General features: G+C 38.3%; 1 protein-coding gene across 6 annotated transcripts in view; it reads right to left on the minus strand.

The window, feature by feature from the left end:
- PLPPR1 (phospholipid phosphatase related 1) overlaps window positions 1-26381 on the minus strand; it is a 214671-nt gene that overhangs the window by 22865 nt on the left and 165425 nt on the right. For all 6 annotated transcript variants that reach the window (XM_019729244.3, XM_019729240.3, XM_074330772.2 and 3 more), the window contains 2 exons: window positions 17640-17828; window positions 5609-5741 (listed from right to left, as the gene is read on the minus strand). In XM_019729244.3, the coding sequence (XP_019584803.1) occupies window positions 5609-5741; window positions 17640-17828 (322 nt within the window). The remainder of the gene's footprint in view (window positions 1-5608; window positions 5742-17639; window positions 17829-26381) is intronic.

Genomic DNA, 26381 nt, shown 5'->3' on the forward strand with positions numbered 1-26381 from the left:
TATCTTCCTCCACAACCCCCCCTGCTTCCCTTTTCTACATAATTTTTTCTCTGTAGTTTATCTTCCCAGAAACATTATAATTAACTTATTTTGTTTAATGCCTGGCTTCGCCCACTAGACTATAAACTCAGTGAGGGCAAATCCCTTTTTGTTTGGTTCACTAACATGTCCATAACACTTTAATCAGTGGCCAGCATATGGTACATGCCCAACGAATTATTTACTGAAGGTTGAATGAATAGGATCAGTCCCCCAGTTTATAATTTAATTATAAAAAAGTAAATGCCAGCTGAAAGGGACTGATTGAATCAAACAGTCTCTTTTCAGACAAAGTACATTTAAATGACTTCCAAAATTGAGACGGATTTTCTAGTTTTTGAAAAGGCTATCATTAAGGTTGTCTCAGGGTATCAATTCTTACAACCATAAAACACTGCGACCTTTGAAAGTTCATTTAAAATATTCATGCTTCATTTAAATCACAATTTATGGCAATTAATTACTGCTACATATATTAGCTGTTTACTATGGCACGTTCTATTCTGTCCAGTGCTACTGACCTAAGTGGTTACGACTTGCTTGGAATTTAATTAAATTTTTATTAGAAGTAATTATGGAGCAACTATGCAATTCCAAATGAAAAGCCCATAATAAATAGCTTCTGGGTGATTACCTATTTTAGGTGCTAATAGACAGCCTATATAATCTTGTCATATTTGCATCCGTTTTATTTCTTCAACTCAAAAGAAAGCAGTTATTCAGGAAAGGAAAGTTAATTTACTTTTCCTTCTATATGGCAAACAACACAAAAACCCTCATAGAATTCTAATGCTGCTTATTCCTTATTTTTCAATATTAAATTAAAAATTACTATTTAATAATTGATGTTTACAAAAATATGTTTACTCACGTATATTTGTGAATGAAAAGAATTTGACTGAACTTGTCGTCATGAATTTTTGGGAAAATGTGACTGCCTTATTTTGCTTTGCTGTTGCAAAAGGAGTACAGGGATTTATCTCTCTTGAGAACTTAAATCTGTGTGTTACTGGTCAATTGTATGCAATATCAAAGGAAATGGTATAAGAAGGGAAAGGAAGGAAGCAGAGGGAAGAAATGAGAAAAGGGAGAAGTGTTACTAATTAGTGTTGCTAATTAGTGTTACTAATTTGACTACATTTGTTTTTATAAAATGTCAGTCAAATTTGTTAGTTCAGCCAATTCCTCTCCTCCCTTCACACATCATATATACACAACTTAAGAAATTATACAATGGTTTAGAAATGGGTAGAAGAATTTAGCTATGAGGGTTTATACCTGAAGCCTGGACAGTGAGACATCCTTTTTATAAGGATAAACTTGGGGAAAAACAATATTGTTGGGTTTGGGAATCAGACAAATTCAATCCTCTCTGTCACAATCAAAACAATTAGCATTTATCTATAGGAGGAGATGGTTTACTTTGAATGTTTTCCCCTTGACTTTGCTATTCTTGTCATTTTCCCATTTGAAATTTAATGTGGATCTGTGGAATGGGGCAAGAGCCTATCTGTTGAAATTCATGCCACACAGACTAGAGAAGGCAGGGAATTCGGAAGCTAAGGTGACACTTTGAGCTCTGCTTTCTACACTGAAAATGATGTTAAAGAACTTGACCATCCTTTTGGATAGCTTTTATTTTGCCACCCCTCCCTTTAAAAAAATGTTTAGCTCTTTTTCTGGTTTTAAAATTATACATATTCATGATAAAAAATTGGAAATACAGAATAGAAAGCAAAAACTGAAAATTATTAATCCATTATCCTACAACTCAAAAATGACAACAGTTAACTTCTAGTATTTCCCTTTAATTTTTTTCTGAGATACACACATATACACGGAGACATACACACACACACACCACATACACACACTTATATAACATATCCTTTTTATTTTGAAATAATTAGAGATTTATAGTGTCTTGACATTTTCACATAACGCTATATCTTGAATATTTCCCCTTCCATTAACAATTCATAAAAATGTCATTTTCTTAGGTTGCAACTTATGGTGGTAGCATTATTTTTAAAAATTGTATTATTAGATATTTCTAAGTTATGATACAGCAATTTTAATCCATAAAAATGAATCTACATTTCTGATCATTTCCTTAGTATAGATGATTTGAAGTGGAATTTTAGGTTTAAAAGGAGTTATTTGTAAGAATATTGAAATATACTGTCAAATCACTATGCAGAAAGGGTATATCAACATAGTCTCACCAGAAATCTATTAGAATCCCAAGTGTTTTCTCATCATGACAGCATAAAGCATTATTTTGTTAAACATATTTTGCTAAATCATTGGCCACTTTTGCAACGTGAAGCTTATTGTATTTGTCAGGAAATCCTATTTGTAATGGATTCTAGAATAATTACATAAACTGCAAGAGAAAAGTCATGCCATTTCAGCTTAATAGTTGAATAGTTAGCAGAAACAGATATCACTTTCAAATGCCAACTGCATGGTACATAGTTTGGTATGTACTAGAAAAAAAAGACTGGTAAGCTCTTTATAATAATATTTCTAATATATTTTGATTACTACCTTATTTTACTACAATTTTTTCAAAGGAAACATCTCCATTTAAAAGATCTTTAAGTAGTATGTTTTTTCTCTTACGAAAAAAATGAATTCACAGATACTTAGATAAAATAAGTTACCTTTCTCAAGGTAAATAGACACCTATGTGTCTTTTAAATACACACCTCCCCATTTCCAATTCTATATGAAAAGTCAGAATAGACTTCTCTGACTTTCTCTTAGAAATTGCTTTTAATTTCCTAGAACTAAACTGAAGAGTGGTAATAAAGTTAATTAAACAGGAGGCAAATGAATATTTAAGAATCAGCATTCATGGAAGCAATATTAGGAAAATCTCTGATTTAACAGAGTTTATCTTTGTTCCAAAAAAAATTTATTAAAAACCTACTATGTGCCAGGCATTTTGCAATATGCTGTTGAACAAAGTGAAAAAGATACAGTCTGTGCTCTCCAAGGGATCACAAATTAACAAGAGTAATGGGCTTAAGTAATTCCAGTAATGTGGTAAGTGCCTATCAAAGACTTAGTTATAAGGCTCTGTGAAGGCCTGGAAGAGGAGGTAGCTAGCTCTGGATTGGTGGAGAGGTAATGTACAGGTAGCATTCTGAAGGATAAGCAGGACTTGTCAGCTTTAATGGTGAGAGGGTGGCAATTGGAAATTCTGGGCAGAAGAAGCAGCACGTGAATAGGAACTGAGGCAAGGCATCAACTGTTAAAAACACTAGGAATGCATTGAAAGATTTTTAGTAGGGAAATGACTTGATCATATTTTTCCTCCAGAAAGACCTGCAAAATGGTCAATGAATGGCATTTTTGCGGGGCTGGGGTGAATGGAACCAAGTTGCAAGACAAGATGTAGAGAGACCACTTACATCTTGGGGTACGAAAGTGGAATGTCTTAAACCCGTGGCTGTCAGACTTTAGCACGCGTTAGAATCATCTGGATGACTTGTCATACAACACAGATTATCAGGCTCCATCCCCAGATTTTCTGATTCAATAGGTATGGGAAAAAGCCTAAGAATTTACATTTCCAACAAGTTCCCAGATGGCTTAGGGTGACTTCTAGGTTTTTGATTTAAGGAACTGGGCAGATCCTGGTGCCACACACAAAAAAAAACAAAGAGGGAAAGCATTAAGCAAGTGATTCTTTACCCAGCAACCCCCCTTTCCTTTCGATGCTGTTTTCCTTAATTCTCCAAGGTTTACTTGTTCCCCGCTGGCCGCCTTCCTCTAGTATGTATCCCTTCCTATCTCAGGCTGCTGAACTCTAACTGAATCTCATTTGAGTGTCCCTGGGTTATGCTCCCAGGATCCAGCTCTCTGTTAGTTTATGACAGATGCAAACGGACCAGTGTGTCACTGATTATAAAAATGGAAATTTGATGCTCCTCCAGGGGTGATAAATTTCTGCTTTGTAGTGGTCTTCCTGAAACCATGCCTCAGCCCAATGCAGTAACTCAAGTGGAAATCTCAAGTATCACAACACGTAATCTGCGGGATTCATTCCTGGATTGCAGGGGTCTTCTGATGTCCCTCAGTGAACAAAGACTTTCTCTCCCAATGCATACGGGCAAGCCTTATATACATGACAGATGCCAGTTAAAATTCCCCTTCTTTGGTCTTTGCCCCAGCTAGGGTGGTTTACAAATCGGTATGACTTATCTTTGCCAAGGAAAAATAACAGTGACTTTTAAAGGTACTTCCATTTAATTGTAATTTAATAACCCTATACTTTAAATAACTTGCTTTAATTACATGTGCAGGAAACAGATCAGATAATAGTCATAATATCTTCTTCCCCGAGATGTGTATGTGCGTGTATGTATTCTCTTCTCTCTCTCTTTCTCTCTCTCTCTCTCCCTCTCTCTCTCCCCTTGGGAAAAGTTACTGTATCTCATTTTATGTCAGATTCTTCATCTGCACAATTAGGACTGTAACCTACTTTAAAGGGCATTGGGTGGACTAAATCAAATAATGTATATAAAATGTTTAGTCCAGTGTCCTGTATAATAAATATTCTTGCTGATTTGTTATCTAGCCACTGTGCTGGGAAGTGACCAAACTGTGAACATCTTTGGAAAGCACCACTGTTTGGAATGAGTATACCAGACAGCAGTGACACCATTTTGATCAGGGTATATATGCCACGAGCCTCCTGCAGATTTCCACAGGTCATTCTGCAAATAACATCAATAAATGCCAAAGACTACTTTAATGTTAAGGATTCTACTTTCGCATTAGATTTTCTTAGGCTTCCTGCTCTACTACTTCCTTCGTTCTCACTACCATCATAGACATTTTGCATATTTGATTTTGATGTCATTTCCTCATGATTTGAGGAAATTCATCTCTTTTCTACAATAGGAAAAAAAGAAAGGATTAAGGATAACCAAAAGAACTGAAAGCGTGCTGTATTCTGGCCCCCACTTTCTTATTTGTCAGTACTATATGTTCTAAATTGTATCATGGCTTGTTTTAATACCAGCCATATTCACTCTTTGCGAGTTTTATCCTGGCTCTCATGAAGATTTGATCCGTAGGTATTTGAAGGATCTCATTAAAAGACTGTAATATTTGTTCAAGTATTTACTGTGTATGAACTCTGCAAGATCTATAATCTACCTATACCCATGCACACATTCATTCCTATACCTATAATCATTATCCATATCACCCCAGTAATTTTTATAGAAGTCCTAGAAGGAAGGAAGTAGAATGTGCCTTAACTATTCCTTGTCATGAACACTTTCCCGGGTTTTCCAACTCTGGAAAGGCATTATTTTCAAGAACCTGATGGATTGGAATTCCCATACTTTGTTAAGTTTTCTGCATAACAAAATTACTGGATGGGAAAACTTTGTCAGGAAATTTGATTATTTCTACCTTCATTTTATTGGTGTACTTTCATGCCCCTCAACCTTTGCCTGAATCACCTAAATGGTATATGGTAATATCCATCAATATTAAAATATGTGTCCAGAGGGAATCTCAGGTACACACTGTGTGCTCTTGTACTCACCTATGAATCTTATGATCCTTCGGAGTAAGGGGTTCAGGTAACAGCACTCTCCGGTTAGAATTGTTTTCTCCTGGGCAATCAGAGATTCTCTGGTTGACTTTATGAAATACATGGATATCTCACCAATAAAAATCTGGAGAAGGAATGTTTAAGAAATGTCAAGTTGGAGAGCTGCCTGATAAAAGAGACCAAGGGCTTAAACAAAAAAAAAAAAAAGCAAAAAACAAAACTAAGGTTCCACAACCCTTTTAAAAGATATGTTGGAAAGATGGAGCATTAAATAGCAGTTTGCATTGAACTCTTCAGAAGAATTAGAGAAAGCAATAATTGATCATTTCAGATCGACTTCAGGCTACAATATTAAATTCTAAGGTCATATGAAGACATACATTGAAACAATAAATTGTAATAGAATTCATGATAAGGTTCGCTAATATTGGGAATGATTTTTTTTTTAACCCAATGTGTGAGTTGCAATGATGAGGAATGACTGGCGCAGCCAAGTGCCCAACAAAGCATTACATGCATGTACCACACTACATTATTACTTCATTATATGGCAATACTACCATGATAAGTCCTTCTTCTAACAAGTTTGCCTGAGCTATGTTTATCCCACGCTGAACTGGCTGACTATTCCTTCTTTATGATTGGCACCTCTCTCTTGTTATCTTGAACTAATACATGTATGTTACCATTTAAATCATAAAGCCTTTGCATAGACTATAAGCTCCCTGATGACAGGGGCTCCAACTCATATTTCTTCAGTATGTGTATAGCATACAGCACAGTGCATTCCCATTTAAAATAAGGAACTAGCATGAGGCAAGTTGTCACCAACTCTGACACTGCTGCAATTAAAGACTGAGAACCATCAATGAAGAGTAAAAAGTTAATAATTATCCTTATATATTGAAAACTGGGTGTCAGTCACTTTACCATAGTATTTTTCATGCTCACAAAATCCCTGGTATAGGTATTATTACTCTTGCTTTACTGGTAAAGAAAGTTCAGCAAGGTTAAGTAACGTACCCTTCAGAGCATACAAGAGGTATGTGGCTGCATCTGGGATTGGTACCCATGACATCTGGGTGCCCAAGTCCACAATTCCTACATCATATGCGAAATTTGCTTTCCTAATCCTAATTCCAACGTTTTCCCCAGAAGAATGTGATCTTACAGATTTCTTCTTTACTATGCATATCCTTGTGGTTTTAGATAAACTCTATCAATGATTTAAGAATCCCCACGCCTTATATTCCTCCTGTCAGTATGGAATATCTGTTTAGATGAATAAATATGACAATATCATGAATGACACATGGGTGATAGAAATTAAACTATAGAATTTTAAAACTTGAATAATTTACAGATGTTTCCCCTTTCCTTTTATGAGTGAGGAAAGTCAAGGACTTGGGGACTTGGCCACACATAGCCAGACAGTGTGTGAAGCAGCTTTAGAATGTGGCCTATAAATAGACACTGTTATCCTGATTGTACAGATAAGACACTTGAGGCATAGAGGTGTTAAAATAATTTGTCCAAGGCCAGCAGAGCTAATAACTGACAAACCCCAGCTCTGAAGCCAGGAAATCCTGGCTCCAGAATACTTCCTCTTAACCACGACACTTTTACTTAGAAGTGAGTTAGCAAACATATCTGTTGAATTTGTGTTTAATATTGAAGACATAGGAAAACAGAACAAGTTAGATGCACTATTTTTTAAACACTGAGAAACTCATATGATATGAAAGTACAAGATAGAATAGTGTAGTGGAAATAGAACTATTGGCAAATCAGAATGGGGTGGAAAGTCAATAGGAATAGACAGAGTTCAGAGTCAGACAGGCAAACAACGGGCCAGCATGGATCGCCTTCGCAGATGCTGTCCAGCCATGGTCGTACAGAGTTAAAAATATTTTGTGCCTAACATCCCTTGGGATTAACAATGAGTTAATGAGCTCTGCCATGTAAAAATGTTTGAATAGCTTCAAGGATTCAGCCCTCCCTCTTTGCCCTAACACCTGTCTCTGCCAAAATAAGGTGCCAAGAGGCTTTGTCTGTCCCTACTGTACATGATGGAACTGCGTTACTCTTCTTTATCTTAGCGAACAGATGGGGATAAATTCATGCGTGCTCACATACATGAAATAGTATTGCCTTGAGGAACCTTTCTCTCATCCCACAGACCAGCTTAGGCATTCTTGCTGTATTTGAATCACTTACTTACCTTGTGTTTCTCCTTTCTTATCACAAATAATTACATATCATTATTGTGATTCTTTCCTATGCAACGTCATGCCTCTCTTATTCTCTGTTGAATAGCAGGGGCCTAACCCAGTGGAAGACACACAGTAGTTAATCAATGTTGAATGAATTAAGCATATCAGATTAATGACGGCCCTTTGCAATATAGGTTTAATTAGGTAGACTAGAAAGAAGGAAACATGATTTCTATTATTTATCCTTCCAGACTCACTGAAAATGGCACTGCTCTTTCAAAAGCCTTTGCCAGGTTCCCTCAGGAAAAGGGAGACCCTGTCTTGTTATTGCTCTCACAACACATCTTACAGATCTCTATCCTGACATCTAGCCAATTAATTGCAATTATTGTTTGTATGTTCCTCTTCGTTTCACTATGCTATCCTCATGTGAAGGACTTTTGTCTGCCCTTGTATGGTACCTAGAAAAGGACTGGTATACAGTAGGCTCAATCAATATTTGTTTAGTGAATAGAAGATTGAATCTTTAGAGGACCTACTTATGGATAGAACCCTCTGACCTTAGGTTCCCTGAAGATGAACAAGGCAGGAAATTCTCAACATGGACCAGAGAGCATGCAATTATTTGTGCATTGCTTAAGAATAAATAAAAACCAAAGACTAAGTAAAACAAAGTGAATGCTCTCTTTTAAACTAAATTCACTCATATACTCATTTTGCATTCAAAAGTTTGGGAGCGAGAGTACCCACTCTGCCAGGAACTGCTCTTTCCACATAGCTGTGAACAGATGCATAGTAGGGGGAGGGACACAAACAAACTAATAAATACATCATGTAATGTCATGAAATGACATATGATTAAAAAGGAATCAAGAAAATGGGATGGAGAGTGATAAACACATGAGACTAAATGAGAAAAGAAATAAGCATTGCTTGCCTCAGCCGTTTCAGAAGGCCAAAACATTCTTACTCTATAGGAAAGAGCTATGCAAATTCTAGAAGTTACACATTCAGTGAAGCCTTCTACTACTCACACAAGAGGGCAAAAGAGCAAGAAGCTGTGTGAGAAAATTTATACACATTCATTCTTGTTAAAAAAATACCCAAGTGCCCACACATGTACACACACAAAAATCAAAACAAAATCACTCCAAAGCACACCAGACTAAAGAGGAGGCAAAAGGGTACGGGGCTCAAATACATCCATAAGTAAAATGTCCTAAGACTCTCGTGTCAAAGGTGATGAGCAGTAAGGAATTATTACCATTGGTCAACAATATTCAAATCACAGCTGAAGTAAGAAGCATAAAAGAAAAAAAATCAGAGCAAGGGTATATACTAAACTATATATCTAGTTACCTAATGCCTGGAATATATTAAGTGATAATGAGTGTTTACATAAGGGAGAAAAGAAGGAAGAAAGGGAGGAAAGGGGTAATTTTATAACTAAAAGGGAGGAAGATATTCTTGGTTTTCAATTAAGCCTGCAGATATAAAAGTTGCTGATGAAACAATCCAGCTCTCTGATCCCAGTGAGTGAGTTTCATGGATGTTCATTTTCCTGCATTTTACCGACCACACATGGGGTGCTGTTTCTCCATCCATTGGGTCTTATAGTCTCATACAGGGTCTGATTATGCTTAGAGAGAGGAAGAGTTCTGCTTGATAAGGGGAAGGGGTTGTCTTTCCTGCCAGGACTCCAACCCACACTAGATACCATTTTGCACATTGCGGCAGATTTATGGCTGGTTTGGCAAGGGCTGGGTTCCTCCATCTGTATCTTTGCCCACACGCTCTGCCTCTATCTACCACTCTGTTCAGAGAGCAGCTGGAGCATGTGGGACTCACCATGTGTTCAGCTCTGGCTGCCCTGCCTATTATGGCCTTTCTGACCGTTATCTAACAAACATCATATCACTCATAGCAAACGAGAATACCCTCTGGTGAGAAATGATCAAGGCCAAACTCTAGATCTGCCAATGAATTCCATTAGTGCATTTCTCATTCCCCAGCTTGCTGGCTACAATCCCAAGTGACGTAAGACATTTATATAATAGTAAATATACTTTAAGTAACGAGGATAACTGTTCTATCTAGATAAAGTTGTCTTTAAAACATGGGAACTCAAATGGCAAATAAATAAACAAACAAATAACCCTGGAATAGTATGTCAGTTTGGTGTGTTATCTTTCAGATATAATTTTTTCACACTGTTTTACAGGAGATCTGGTAAGTGATAAATAAGGCATATAAATGCAAAATATTTAGGGACTAGTTTTTAGATTTCAAAATATAAACAGTCTGCAGAAAAAATAGACACTGTGAGGAATATTATAATTTCATGTTGTAGAAAGGAACTCACTGCATTTTATATGTGGTTGTCGTTTAAAAGGGCATCTAGAATTACTAGAATATATGTTTTGGGTTCACACAGATGCTAGTTGTGGTTCTGGTGAGTTGCAACATCAAAGTCAGTGCTGTTTCTTCAAGGCGGGCTGTGAAATTGAAGTCCCAGCTCTCTTCCTTCTTGATGTGTGACTTTGGGCAAGTGATTGAATCTTTCTGAGTCTCAGTTTTTTCTTTTCTTCATGATTTTCAACATGGGATAATAACTGATTAGAACATTGTGGAAAGTATTAAAAAGATGTATGTCAAAACATCTATAGCTGCTTAAGGAATGTCTGTTGCTTTCACTTCCTGATCTACCTAGGCAATGATGTGTGTGGGAATTGACTTTAAAAAAAAAAAGCATTGTCCCTAGTCCTGGAGTAAGGAACATGGTGTGACTCTAGCTCTGCACTGCCCCCAGCAGGTGTTTGACCTTGGACTAGTCAGTCACTTGACCTCTCTTCTCAGTTTCTCAATCTGTCGATGTGTCAGTTTCTCATCTGTTGGATTAGAAGACCTCTGAGGTGATTTTTCAGCTCCAACATCTTTGCCTTATGATTGGAGCTGACTGATTAAGGGAAACTGAAATCATATTATTGGGCTTCAAACTCAGTCCTGTCAGTTAAGTTCTCCAGGGCCCCGTGGTTTCTTACAATGCTTCTTCCTTTAGCTTTCATGTACTTTGAAAATCCCATGAAATTTTGCCCTCATCAAGTAATCTTCCCTTAAAGCAAAGTGTACACAACCTACTCTGGAGTCCTCACATTTCCTAATATCTCTGTCACTTGGATTCCTAAATGACAGCAGAGACTGGCAGCCCCCTCTCTGGGTTTTGCTTTGAGAGTTCTTCCCACACTTCCCAATATTAGTATATTAGTGTCTACATGGCTTCAGAGCTTTCAGGCCCAGGGATTTTTTAGATGCTTCCAATATCCTCCCTGGGAAGTTTCCCTAGGCATGAACCTTTCCAAGTAAAGCAGACATGGTTTTTGCTATATAGTTTGTTTAAAAGTGACCCAGAATATTTTAAAAATCCGGGCTATGCTGCCAGTCCTGACTGCCAATGTCTCCATGCTCAGCTTTCCTCATTCCTGATGAATGCTGTTGACCACCCAGGTCTTCAGAGGGATTCTGGTCCTCTCAGTTGCTGAGCTTTGGTTGGTTTAACAACTCTTGACTTCCACTTTATCACACCTAGTGCAAATAAAGGAATTAAGCACTTCCTGCACCTTTCAAAGCTCAAGGATTCAAAAGAATCAAGGTCATTGAGATGACGGCATTTTGAAAATCACTCAGCAACTACGATAATAAGTGTATTGTGGGTTGGAGCCTCCCTTCTGGTCTTAATCCAGGAGCTGAATCTACCAATTCAGAAGGCTGTCTGAAATGGACCCCATTATAAAATGTAGCACCAAGGTGCTACACTATGTTTCCAAAGCATAGTAGTCTCTTAAGTCTTTTTTTCTGGACAGTGGATACAAGAGAAGTGGGAATTTAAAATGAGTTAGCTAAAATAATGCTCTCAACAAAAAGTAAATGAATTGTGATTACCAAGTAAATGGATTATCATGTCTTTCTGGGTAAACAAGAGAGGGCTGAAAAATTCAAGAAATGAATAATCAAAGCTCCTTACCACAATCACCTACTTCCCTCAAAGAAGGGGTATCTCAAAGATGGAGCAAGCACATGTCTCTGGAGGACAATGTTAGGGGGAAAATCAGTCTGTAAACGAATTTAGAGCACTTATGGGAAGCGTGTACTCAAAATGGGGAAATGGATTTTTTTTCTCTTCAAGTTTTTAAAAAGCCCCCAACAATTAAATGGGAACGTCTACAAATCTTTCCCACAAAACACTGCAAATTGTAAAGACTAAGTATGTTAGCAACAAAGAAAATGTGCTCATGGTAAAAAAACAAAACTACACAAAAAGTCATGTGATAATGTATCCAAGGAAAAAGATGTGAATGATGAAGTGTTGAAAAGGGGTTCAGCAGATAAGACTGCTCAGAGCCTGGAAGAGGCAGAGGATGAGGCAGTACAAGATCCTACAATGTCGCCTTTGCTTCAGCAGCTGTGTCCCCTCATCAGCCAGCCAACAGACTTGCATTTTCTGAGAGCCCAGTCTGTGATTCACACTGTGCTTTGGGCCTTTTATATTCACTGTAAGAGCTTACGGCCCAGAAACCCCCCTTGGCCCCCCTCCCCCCACCCCCGTGAAGATTCACAATTTCCTCCAAATTGTGCCTTTCTATCAAATTGGGTTTGTTTCTTCCTTTCCTTGTGTATGCATGCGTGCACACTTGCATGCAAACTGTGAGCCGTCTCAATTCTCTTGGGCAGGGCCTCAAATGTTTTGCTGCTTCAATACTAAATACTCCCCTGTTACTTTGTTGTGAGGCCAAGGAAAAGGTTTAATAGCAATTTTCTCATGCCTTGTGGCACTAGAACTGAGATAAAAAAAAGGTAAATCAGATTCTCTGTGGAGTTAAATCCTCTTATCCAAACAGGCTCTCTGCCTTTGACTTTGAGTGTCTGAGTTTGTTGAGGAGGCCGGAGGCAGAGAGTAGTCAGCCAGGTGGCCAGAATGCACCCTGCAGATTTCTTGGAAGTATGGGCCACCACTTTTGGCTACGCAATTCTGGACACAATAAATCCCCTAAGCTCTAACCTTTCCTAAAGATCTGGGAGAGCAATGGCCTGTCCCCGTGAAGTTTATCCCATGAGGCCTTGCCTTAACACGATGCTGATATTTTCCGACAGCAAAGCACAAAAAGGAGAAATAGGAAATGACAGGTCAAACACATGGCAGTCTTTCCCCTCATGCCTTTCTTGTGCGTCCCTGCAGTTGTGAATGGGGTTGTTAATGTCCATCCACAGAGACACACAGCAGTGTAAGGTGCTAGGTTTTTCTATGGTCAGTGCACTTGAGAATACACAGAAAACCAAGGGTAAGTCCACGTTGAGCTACTTTTCTTGTAAATTGCCATTAGTTAGTGCCATGTAAGTCACCCCAGAGGAGTCTTGCCTTCTTTCTACTCCAGGGAAAATGGGAAATGGATTTAAGGAGGAATAAAAACAAAAACAGAAACAAAATCTATGCAGTTCTATGAAACACTTAACCAGGCACAGAGGTGTAAAACTGAACTCCAGGAAGTCACAACCTGGGAGTTGGGAATCTGACATTTGGAGCCTTCCCATCAGAATGTTATTTTGTGTTTTTGTTTGTTATTTTAGTTCTCATGGAATATTAGAACTGGGAAGATCTTGGAGATCTTTTAGCCCCACCCCTCCTTTTATTTATAGATAAGAAATTGAACCCACAGAGGAATGACTTACCAGAGGTCACACAATGACTGGAGGCAAAGCCATACCTGGGATCCCTGCCTCTCTGGACAGATCAAACTAAGGATGATTCTGCAGCGTGACGAGAATGAAGGACGCACACTCAGAGGCAGGGGCTGTGCTGAGTTAGGTACTTGGGATCTGTGTCCCAATAGCTCCATAAAGACTGCTCTTGGAAAAGCCATAGCTCCCCAGGATGGGGCAGAAGAAATGAACAGAGCTCCTCGCTCCCAGGAAATGTCCCTGAGCATCAGGTGAGCTCTGGTTTCTGTCTTGATGCTACTCATTTATTTTCAGGTCTTGGGGAAAGATCAAGCACCATTAGCAGGGTTCAAAGGCCACATAGCTCTCTGCCATTAACCCATCAGCTGTAATCAGCCCTGGTTCCTAGCAATACCCCCCATTCAGGAAGAAAATAAAAGGGGAACCAAATGGGAGGCTATCTGCCCCGTCATGTATAGGACCAGCTGGGACTTTCAGCAAATCATCTGACCTAGTTAAGTGTCAACGCTCTCCATACAAAGTGAAGGGAATTGGACCATGTACTTTCCCTATGTTCTTTGGGATGTCTCTTTTCTATTTCACTGGCATGTTGTGGGGATAAATGAGGTAAGGATTGCAGGATACAAGTAAATTAAAAGATGGTACTCTTATCATCATCATTTATGGACTTTTCCTCAGCACATATCTTAGGGACCTGCCAGCATTTTGGTCACATTTTCAGCTAGAGAAGCAAAGGAATAGAAAGGCTGACTCAGGGTTCCATACTTGAGAGCTAGAGCATAACTGTGTGTGCTTAGTATTCAGTTCACTGTCCACTGACCATATCCCCCTGGCTTCACATCAGAGCATTTGAACCCATGTCAATTTGTTTCATTTGGGGAAAGGAATTCATGGAACAATATGATCAAAATTTGTAGCCTGGAGAAGAGTTTCTGCTGAAGATCTTAGTATAAAAGATCTACAATTTTTACCAGAGAGAGAAGAGAAAATTCTTCACAAAGTTCTGTTTTTCTATTTTTGTGTTTTGACCAGGTGTTTCTTTGTGTATTAGAACTGCCATTTTTAAATCTTATTAAAGATTGGTCATTTCCTATTTATCACCAGAAGAACTGAAGTATATAATTTGTTTTAAAAACATATCTTTGGATTTGAAAATAATATGCATTCATGTAGCATTTGGAAAGAAATATATAAACGTATTAAAGAGAAGAAAAATATTAACTGTACCATTAGCACTCAGAGATAATGGCTGTAAATTTTAGTTTATATTTCTTACTCATCTTTTTACATATAATTATACGTTTGAGATTATACTTGTAACACACACAAGGTATCTTCGTAGGGCCTATTAAATATTCAGACCTACAGACAACCACACGCCACATTCGGCATTGGCCCACGTGGAAGGAACCACAGCTTGCCAACAGGGTAGCATCACATGCTGCTCTTCAGCATGAATCCTTGCAGTGGTCTAGCAGAGCATTACAGCTCAGGAGCAAGGAGGCCACAGACATATTAATGGATGCAGGAGCCACCCTGGCTTAAAAGCCTTGTGTCCTATAGGAGCCAATATATGGTACAGCAACTTCACAGGCATAGCTTCCACGGTCCCCAAATGGACATGCCAAGTTTACAGAGTCACTGCACTTGGAAGTCCTAACATGGTACCTTCTCAGGTAATTACAGTTCTCTGAGTCCAGATGCAGTTCACCAATCAGAGGTTAATTTAGCCCAGTAACATAGATACATATCATCTTTTTTTTTTTCTCCCTAGGGAAACAGCCAGAACATTAAGTTCAGATTCCTGTGTAGAAGGTAGAAAGATTTCCCTTGCAACACTATATATAATTTTTAGCCTTTTAAAAATCTTAGTAGTAAATCACAAGCATGTTTCATTGCTATTAAAGGTGTTTCAAAAACACTACTGCCCCATAACGTATTTACACAATCCTCTAATATTGTATATTTAGCTAGTTCTGAGTTTTTCACTATTAAAACTCTTGCTGAAATGAAAATCCCTTATACAAATCTTTGTGTTTAAATAAAACTCTCATTATTTCTTTAACATAAATTCAGGGAATAGAATTAATGATTGGGTCTGAAGTTTATAAAACTCTTAATACATCTTTGACAAGCTTCTTATTAGAAAGAAAACATTAGTCTACACTTTGACAAGAATTGTATGAAAGTATCTGTACCTTCAACAACATGGGCGATGTTTCTTTAAAACATTTGCCAATTTTATGTGGGGAAAATGCTGTATTTTTAAAAATTACTTTTCTTTGATAATTGATGAGTTTAGACATGTTTATATGCACAGTTTGTTGTTTTGTTAATTGTTTATTCTTGTCCTCCCCCATTTTTTATTTTGGGAAGCTCATCTTTAAAGGATAAAGGATATTTACAATGGAGTCTCATATGTTACAAACATTTTTGGAGTTTTTATTTACTTTGTCTTGTGACAGAAATGCTTATTTTCAGGCAGACAAATCTATCAGTCCTTTTCTATATGCTTGTATCATCATTCCTAAGTAAGATTGCTGTTGCTATTGAGGGCGGTTTTGTGGGTGTGTATATGGACTTTCTAAGTATTGGAATCCATATTTTTCTTACTTTGTAATGTGCATATAAAAGCTTTCTATTAATTTTTAGGCTCTGGAACATTTTATATAGTTATGGATTTTTCTATTCCTTGAAAGTTTGAAGGAGTTTATACTATAGTTGTATGTCCTTAGTACGACTTTGTGAGATAAATTTTAGACACATTTAAAAATTTATTCTATTGTTAGTCATCTATTTAGCTTTTCTACATCTTTTTAAGGCATTGTCAGTAAATTGTCTTGTCATAGAATACTACCATTTTTTTTGGAGATGCAAGCATTTATTGGCACAGAACTATATATAAAATTTAAATAACAATACAGTGTAGACTTTTAAAGCTTTATGTATTTTTGCTTATATATTCTTTTCTTAAATTAGACTAGAGGGGGTGTAGGATCAACGATCAAAATGAACTTAAAGCACTATGACTCATGTCTATATTCTCAAAATTCTATTCCATTTCTCATCTTAAAGCAAGCAAAATATTTGCATAGAAAAGAATACTTGGGCTGAATGTCTGAGCAATCAGTATATTCCTCAGCATGCCAGTAACTATTTTTATTACTGCCCAGAAAAGAGAGGAGAGGAAGAGGGCAGGTGGGGGAGGAGGGTGAATCAGGGAGGGGTATTTATTGGAAGAAAAAGGGGGAAATGATTACTGAGATGACATCCCAGACAATCTGACCTTGTAGCATATTTTGCCATAGAAATGTTTATTTTAAAACCCTCACAAAGTCATTTTTTAAATTAAAATGTCTAAGTGTTAAATCACTTTACCAGATAATACAGATATGTGAGCTTTTTGCTTTGAAATAGTCTCTTTAAAGGATTGTCTGACCAATTTTTTTTTTTTTTTTTTTTTTGCTACATGAGGGAGAAGAATGAAATAAATGAAGGCAAAGTTGCAACTTAATTGAATGTGATGCAATGTGAACAGAGCCAGAGGTATCAAGAATGAATCACAGCAAACCTCAGGTCAAGCGATTTCTCTCATCAGTGGTCCCTCTGGAAGTTCAATCAGAACATCAGGACATACAGGCCCCGGGGATTCTACTCCACTCTGATCTGAGGCTTTATATCAATGCCAGCATTTACATTCAAGATCTTTTCCTAATACACATGATCCATTGTATGTTTTTTCAAGATCACAGTAGCTGTTCTTAACACATTAGCCGACCATGCCTGTTGATTTATGACATTCACACATGCTTACAAACAAACAAACAAACAAACAAACAATCAAAACAACTTATACAAGTCAGATACCAAAAAGCAAAAGCCACTTCTAAAGGACAAGACCTATTTTAATGAGCTTTTTTTATGCAAAGCTTCACTCACTTTGTTTTGGCTGAAATCGGACACCCCTGATAAGGCTGCTGGTGAATGCCCAGGAAGAGAGGAAAGAGGAGAAAAGGCAGACAAGAAATGTTGTTTAGTATCTGAAAATAAAGAAGGAAGTCTATTTCTGTACTTACAATAGCAGTTGGGGTAGCAGCCAGCACACAATAGAGCACCAGAGGGGTGATGAAGCTTTCTTCCTCGGTCCCCGGGTAAGGCTTCATTAAGTCTCCATCCTGACAGAAGAATCCTTGGATATGCACCTGAAAAGTGTCAGTGCATTCGAAGTAGTAGGCAAGCAGCACTGTCCCAGCCATGATGACAAGCTGAAAATACAGCATGGCCACACAGAGACATTAGCAGGGCTTCGGAGCAGTGCTCGCCCACCAGAGCACAGTCCCTCCATAACCCCGGCAGCAATCCTGGTATTGGTACTGGCGAGTGTGTGTGTGCCTGGCTCAGCGTGCTCTGGGTACGGCGAGTCTGTGCTTGCTTGTCTGCCATGTAACATCTGTTATCTAAATCTTCCAGCAAATAATGAACAGCTCCCATCGGAGAGGCAGACCACAGTAAAGCTTACAGAGAGACCCAGCTTCTGCACCCCCCACCCCCAGACAATGCGTGGGAACCAAGGCAATATTTCTATTCAGGACAGAGGTGCAAAGCCAAAGGGCAGTGGCATAAGGATTGGCAAGATGTAGATGTGACATCTGTTCACGAGAAACTTCATAAAATATTAGAGATAGACTTACCTTAAAATAAAATGTTAGAGGCATGAATGAATGAATGAACGAATGAACGAATGAACAGGAAAGCTAAAGCTTAGAAAGACGTCAAGGGAAACTTTCAGAACCACACCCTAAATTAATAGCAGGGATGAAAACAGTACAGGTATCCTTTATCACTCATAACTTTTATCCTTTCCCAAAAAGGTTTTGCTTTTGTTCCAAAATGCTTTCCACCAGTAAACCAAGGACTCTGCTCATAATCACATTTTATTATGGATATGTATCCTTCAGGAGATTTAGGCATAAAAAGGGACGTAATTACCCTTTAATTTTGATTTAGAAATGTCCCAAATAGTCACCAAGGTTTAGATCTTGCCTTTAATAGGTATGAAATGTTGAGGGGATATGGAAAATGCCAACATTATTTTTCTCATTTCTATTTGGAAGACACCAAGAGGCCAAGATAAGATGGTGATCAAAGTAGATAGAAAACAGGTCTTTGAGGTTATGAAATTACAGAAAATTGAGCTGGACGAGTTCTTGGAGACCTTCTAGTCTAACACCTTTGTTTCATAGATGAGAAAACTGAGGCCCAGCAAGGACAACTGATCACTGCTAAATCATCCAACAAGTAGACTAAATATGTGCTTAGAATGAGCAGCAGCAAAATAGGGAAACTCCAATGGAGGAAGAATATTTTTAAATGTCGATTTGCTTAAGAGTATCAATGTAATCATGGAAAAAAAAATCAAAGCTTGGGAGAATGTCTTTGTACATCTTTTATGGTTTAAAATTATTTTTATTTGGAAGTATATATGGGGCAGTGAGGGGGAAAGCCTAATCTTTTCAGGGTTTAGGAAGTCTAAAGTTCTTATTGCAGCCCTGGAATGACTAACCCAAGGTCATAACTAGTTAATGTTAAAGCCAGAACTAGAACCCCACATTTTCTAATCCCCAAGGGGAAAAACACCTATATCACAGCATCAGAATTTCACCCTATATAGAAGGGTGGAGAGTTATGAGGGGAGGCAAAGTAGATTAACTCTAATGCAGAGAGGCGCAACTGGCATTTTTATCCATTTTCCTATTCACTTTTTCAGGTGTACAAAACAACAGTGATTAGACAGTTATACCCCTCACACAGTGAGAACCCCAACAAGTCTACTACCCATCTGATACCATACACAGCTATTACAATACCACTGACTATATTCCCTATGTTGTACTTTATGTCCTGTGACTATATATATATTAATTATACTGTATATTAATTATATTTGACATTCAATATTATTTTATATTAGTTTCAGGTGTATAGTGTAATGGTTAAGCATTTACATAATTTATGAAGTGATCCCCTGATAAGAGTAGTACCCACCTGACACTATACACAGTTTTACAATATTATTGACTGTATTCCCCATACTGTATTTCACATCCCTGTGACTATTTTGTAACTACCAATTTGTACTTCCTAATCCCTATTCACTTCTTTAGCCACAATATGGAAGCAGAGCTTTAAATTCTTCCCTCCTCTACCTCACTCTCTGGAACCAGGTCTCTGCTTCTGAAATACTATCTTTGCAATTCCTCTTCACCATAAGCAAAAGCTTAATTTTCTTTAAAGGTCATTTGGATTAAGAATCCTCCCTATCCTTCCATTTTCTCTATTTCAATGCCTTTCCCTTCTGGCTTAGGTGTCGCCAGTTGTATTGTGTCTCAAGTACAAACTCCTAACCATCCTGCTATAAAAGTCTTTGCTTTTCAGTCATTTTCATCACCACCTTTCTTTATCTCCAGGGAGGCCACAAACCATTCTTTCCTTCTACTATCTGTCATACATGACTTGTTTCTGGCTCTACGAGGATTATATTCTTCTATTATCTGGCATTCTGGCATTTTCTACTCTCCTTCCCAAGTGGACCGTCTGTCACAAGTTCTAACCATCCAGTAATCTCTGGATACTTCCACATGTATCTCGGTGCCTGAAGCTTATTGGAACCGCATGTAAATTGCCAATGCTCATGCCAGCCATCTCTGCTTTTTCAAGCATTTGGTTTACTTCTTTTCTTTTCAGCAACAGAGAAGAGACTTGGATAAATATATTTCCTATAGGAATGAGAGATAGCTGCTCCAAAGCTGCCCCTGCAAATGGGTACTCTTGCCTGCAACTAGTATCTAAACTCGAGACCATGAAGTTTTTATTTGTTTTCTGCTTGACTGGTCAACTGAGTTGACCTGATGGGAAGGAATCTAACCAGCTGACCTAAATGTTTTGGAGCTGAGATAACACTAGGATTCCAACAGTTTTGGGGCGCTGCCTCTGGGGTTGTCTGTCTCCTACACAGAGCTGATCTGGGATTTCTGTGTATCTCATCCATGTGGCTGGAAACACATTTGTCCCTCTCTGGGTATCATTGGCCCTGGGAAGATATCTTTCTCTGGAGAAAGGCAGAGTCTATGGCAGCTTTTTAGACAAAACAAAAACAAAAACTGCATGTAGCTTCCTCTATTAAAGGAGAGTATTATATTTTATTGGGTATCTTTGTGCTATCACTTTTATTAAGAAAAGGGGAAGGTGAAAGTGAAGTAAACAAAAGCAAACAGACACACACATGGTGTATATATGTGAAAAGACTCAATAGAAAAGAGAACAGAAACTTTTAGAACATAGAATTGTTTTAACGTCACATACATCAAAATCAACAAGAACAACAGAAGAGGCAAGGTCATATGCCTAAATTTGGAATCTTGAAGAGCTGTCTGACCAATTTAATCTTGGAAGTAACATTCCAAGAGAAATAAATGAGTGAGTGAATGAATCAATGGCAGGGCGTAAAGGACAGAGGATCTTGGAGACTCAAGGTGGTAGAGGTAGGTTGAAACTTTGGCTGCCTATGGGAGAGAACAGATCCATCAGCATAAGTCACCTTGCCTTTGCTTCTCTATGGACAGCCAGAGACCCCTCCCTGTCATTTCTTCAGCAATCCTCCAACTTCCTGGAGAATCCCCAATAAAGCCAGTTGGAGATGCACAGGAGCAAAAATAGAAGAATTCCGATCTTGACTTCTAGGTTTCTTTGCTATTGACATTCTTTCGTGACCATATATTAAAAAGCAGCTTATGCATGAATGCAGGAACAGAAACCCCGTGTTGATTCTGTTTCCGTGAGCAGAGAGGTCTGCCTTGCTGCACTGATGACACCGTGAAATTAGCCATCAGTGTCCTCCCTTCTTCCTCCCTTTCTGGGCCATGATTCATCATTTCTAGGTTTGTGTCACTGGTGCCAGCTGGCACACTTGCCACCTCCGTTGCCTTCTCCAGCCCCATTTAGGGATTCATGGAGGGAGGCCATAATGTTGGTGTCACATGAGCAGATGGTGAGACTGAGGTGCACGCACGTGCTGGCGGAAGGGCTGAAGATGTCAGTGTGAAAGGAGCAATTATGGCTGTAGGGGGGATAACAAGGTGTAAGGAGCTCACGTACCAGGGATTTTCCTCAGCTGTCACTTCCCAGGAATGACAATCCAGTATTTACGTATAATATCCTCAGTTCTCGTTACAACCATGAAAAGTGACTCAATCTTTTTTTTTTTTTTTTTTTACAGAAGAAACTAGGATGTGGAGAGGTTAAGAGATTGGTCCTATCTGATCAATGATCCCTTCCATTAGACTACTGTAATAATAATATTTAAGCATTATTAAACAATTATATCATTTAAAAAAGACATAGGTTTGTATTTCACTGTCAGCGCACTTAAGAGAAGATAGTCGCTAATTCACTGTTACCCAGTAGTTTTTAAAACCCAAGTTGAGAGCAACTGTACCCAGGAAGGCGTACTTGAAGAATACGCGGTCCATCTGGTCTTCCAGAAAATGCTTACTGGTATGTGTCAAATACTGCTCGAAGTACTTAATAGACACTCCTCACTTAATTCTCCTGATAACCCGAAGAGGTAGTTGCTACAGTATTATTAGCTCCATTTTACAAAAAGAAAACCCCCCAAAAACTAAAGTGCAAGAATTTAGGTCCCCCACCTAATAAGCAGCAGAGCTGGTTCCCAACCAAGGCAATCTGGCCTACACTTTTAAGCTATCTTTGTTCTGACTCGCTCAAGTTTAACCTAGACTGAATCATAAAGTCCACCTCTTCCATTCTATCCCAAAATATTGTTTTTGTGCATTTCTCTCTGATGTGACATCATCAGCCTATTAAGAGTTGCTATGAGGTCCCATATAACAAACAGCACCATCACATTCACCACTGAGTCATTGCTTATCATGCCACACCCTTTCTTACTATGGGTTGTAGTAAAAAAAACCCTCCAATAAAACGTGATGTTTTTAGATACACGTCTCACAGTGTGCAAGTTCCTTATACTATAGTGACTAAAACACATAGGTGCAGATCCCCAATCCGCTTATTACTACTGGATGACTTTGAACCAATTGCATCGCCTGTTGGTGCCTTAGTTTCCTCACCTGTGAAATGGGTAAGTCATTTCTCACTTGAGTAATGAGTCCTCATGGGAGTGGTGTGAGAACTATATGCTTTAGCCTTCGAAACCACTTAGGAGGTGTTCAATAATTGCTAGCGGTTATTAAGACTTGAGTATAACTTTTTTTCTGAACAAGCCAACAATAAGCATCTTGTTTCCACAAATATGAATTTTTAAGTGCTGTGTAACTATTTTTAGTTTTGCTATTTGCAAACAATACTACCTCTCCAGATATGAAGGAATAAAAATAAAATATTAAGCAATCAACAAGTCTTCCTCTGTCAGTCTATTTAATCCTTAATTGCCCATTATATTTTTGTATTTTCTGAAAACCTTTTATTTTATTGTTGTGCGGACACTTAAATTAAGATCTAGTCTCTTAGCAAATACTCAAGAGTACCACACGTTATTGTTGACTATAGGTACAATATTTGTTGTACAGCAGATTTCTAGAACTTATTCATCTTGCTTAACTGAAACTTTATGCCCTTTGTTTAGTAACTCTCCATTTCCCCCTCAGACCTGCTTCTTTTAATTAACAGGCAATTAAGCTGTGGTTAAAATGACATCCTCTCGTGAAAATTGAAAAACTTCCAATAGACCAGAGCATGTATGAGAATTCATCCCCTCTTTGGTTCTCCAAAGAGAACCAAAGTTGTAGACATAGGCAAGGATATGTAGATAGAATGAGATTGTTCAGTCACTCAACTAATATTTATTGAGTGACTACTACATGCAGACATTGGAGGTATTAAGTTGTTAATAAACTGAATACAAATAACAAAACTGTTGACAAAACAGACATGATCTTTGGACTCATGGGCCTTTCTGTGGGGGAGACATGTTACAAAAGCAAGCCCAAAGAAATAACAATGACTCTCACAGACCACTTAACAAGCTTCGTAACTTGAAATGCATTATCTCACATGATACTCATGCCATCCTGTGATATAATGAGTTAACCTCATTTAAAGAAGAGAAAACTTATCCAAGTTCACAGAATAGTGAATGATGGAGCCAGGATTTGAACTTCTGGTGTCACTTTACCACCCCTTTGTACTTAAAACTTGCAATAAATATAATGAGATGATGTTGGTGACATGCTTAGCGTAATACCAAGCACTTAGTAAGTGTTCAGTCCTTCCTCTTGTTCTTTGATTTCTATTTGCTCATCTTTTTTAATGCTTTTTTTTTTTTTTTTTTTTTTTTTACCATGGCTCTGTGGTAAGAATGGGGGTTGACTGAAGGTCTCTTCCCTACCCTTGTCCTTTCTTAATATTTAGAAACACTACTTTGGTCCAACCTCTGACCATTCTTTTCCCAAGTCTTTTAATTTTCCCTTTTCCCTGCCTGGTCTATAAATGATGGTGCCCTCCTAGGATATGTCCTTACCCCTCTTTTCTTCCCATGGTCTCCTCTTGGAAGAGCTCATCTCTCTCCATGGCTTCCACTTTTATATTGATTCCATGGACCCTCATATCACCATTCTTGGCCTTGCATGCTCTCCTGACCACTAACCTGGTGCTCCACCGATACTCCAAACGCTGCAAATCAAACGTGGGATTCAGCATTTCTCCTCCCCTCAACTTGCAACTTCTGGAGGCCCCTATTCTGGTAAATCCAACCAACATCCTCTCAGTCACCCAGGCCAGAAATCTCAACATCATCTTAAACTCTTCCTTCTTCTAACTTTCTCACACCTCCTCATGCCATCCTTGGTCAGTTGCCACGTCTTTCTTATGGCTGTGCCCCTCATATTTGTCTCATTTTTCTTATGAATGTTCTTATTCAGGTCTCCATAGTCTCCCATCTACGCTACTGAAATCTCGTCCTACCCGCTCTTGCTGATTTTGGGAGCTCAACCTCTTCATGCCATTACTTACCTTGCTGCTGCAGAGTTAGCATCCTAAGACACAACTATGATTATGTCTCTTTACTCCTCCAAAATCTTCAGTGATAGTTATTTCAGGTAGACCAAGCAATTTTCTCTGTAGTCTACCCATGTTTTTGGTAATGGAGAGAATAGAGAGCAAGTCAGGCACTACTTCTCATTTAGCAGAAAATACTCAAGTATGAGTATATCTTTCAGCCTGGACTCCCTACATGGCCACTCCTTATAGAACAAATGCAAATACCATATCCTTATCCTTATCTTTCTCTCTCTCCTCTCTCTCTCTCTTTTTTTTGCATTTCTGTCCTCTAGTGTCATGTTGGTTATTTACTGGTAAATAATATGGAGAAATGTAGAGTGTATGATAGTATTTTCAGGTTGCTTTACTATATACTTAGGAAGGGATAATTATTGGGTCTAAGTTAAAGCCAAATTGGGCCCAAAATTTTTCTCTTTGATCTTCTGCCATTAAAGATATACTTTTTTTATTCAATGAAATGTATGAATACATATAAAATACATATAGTGACACAAAATTGACAGGCATAACTAATATCAGAGAAAGCAGAATAAAAATCCAAAAAGATTTTGACACTTGTGAACCTTCCTTAGGGATCAATGTGAACTACTACGACAGGCTCTGCTATCCAATAACTTCAGGGACCAGTAGAATGGAAGGCCTAGAATGCTCTTCTGGATGCTCATTGTCCCTGCCCTTCCCCAGGGCTGCCTCAGGACTCAGAGGTGGGGAAGGTCAGAGCTCAATAGATATTAAATGTGTGAGAAAGTGAGAGTGATGAAAAGATGAGTCAAGAGAAGTTTGTGAAAAGAAAATTCTGGATGACTTTGATGTGCATTTTATTTACTTATTAGAGGTAAGAGAGATGGATGGGATCAATACATCAATGATCCCTATGATCTAAAATTCTACAGTCCTACTAGGTACATCCTCCATCAAAGCAAACTAAGTAGATTTGGGTGCTAACCTAAGGTTTCTCAGAAGCAGCATTCGAAGTCACCAGGCTACCACTGAACACCAACTATGTGCCAAGCCTCTCAGCTAATTGGTGGATACATAAAGATGACATTCTTAGTTTGTCAAGGATATGAGCAAGTAAGTAAATGATCAGTGTTATAACACAATTGGTTAGTTATTATAATTGAATGACGGATGGATGGATGGATGGATGGATGGATGGATGGATGGATGGAAGATTTGTGGAAGGATGGATCATTGTTATGGATAACATCAAGAAGAGAACATTAACTGTGAGACACAGGGAAGGGCTGTGTTAGTAGTGACATGAGGGCTGGTTATATGGCGTAATGGAAATTTATGCATTTGGAGCTTACAGACCCACATGCTGTACTAGATGCACCATTCACTACCTGTGTGGCTTCAGTCCATGCACAAAATCTCTCTGAATCTCAGTTTCATCATATATAAAATGTATGTAGTAATATACAACACTTAACTGTGAAAATTAAAATACATAAATAATACTGTTTAGCCTATGGCTTACCCAAAATCAACCAATCAGAAACTCCACAAAATTTAAGCATATCAATGTGCAAAGGCCTGCTACCCTGTGGGGGAAGGACAGACTAACAAGGTCTTGGTCGCTCAGCTTTTGAAGATGACACTAAGAATTGGAGAAAGGATACCCAAACTGTGCTCAATCACTTCTCAGGTGAGTATCAAAGGGAAGTGGCACTGGAAATCGTTTCTAAGGGCAGCTAAATGTCTCCTTGGTCAGGGTG

This window comes from Rhinolophus sinicus, chromosome 16 (assembly GCF_057876585.1).
Source record: "Rhinolophus sinicus isolate RSI-liver-muscle chromosome 16, RSI-T2T, whole genome shotgun sequence".
Lineage (NCBI taxonomy): Eukaryota > Metazoa > Chordata > Mammalia > Chiroptera > Rhinolophidae > Rhinolophus > Rhinolophus sinicus.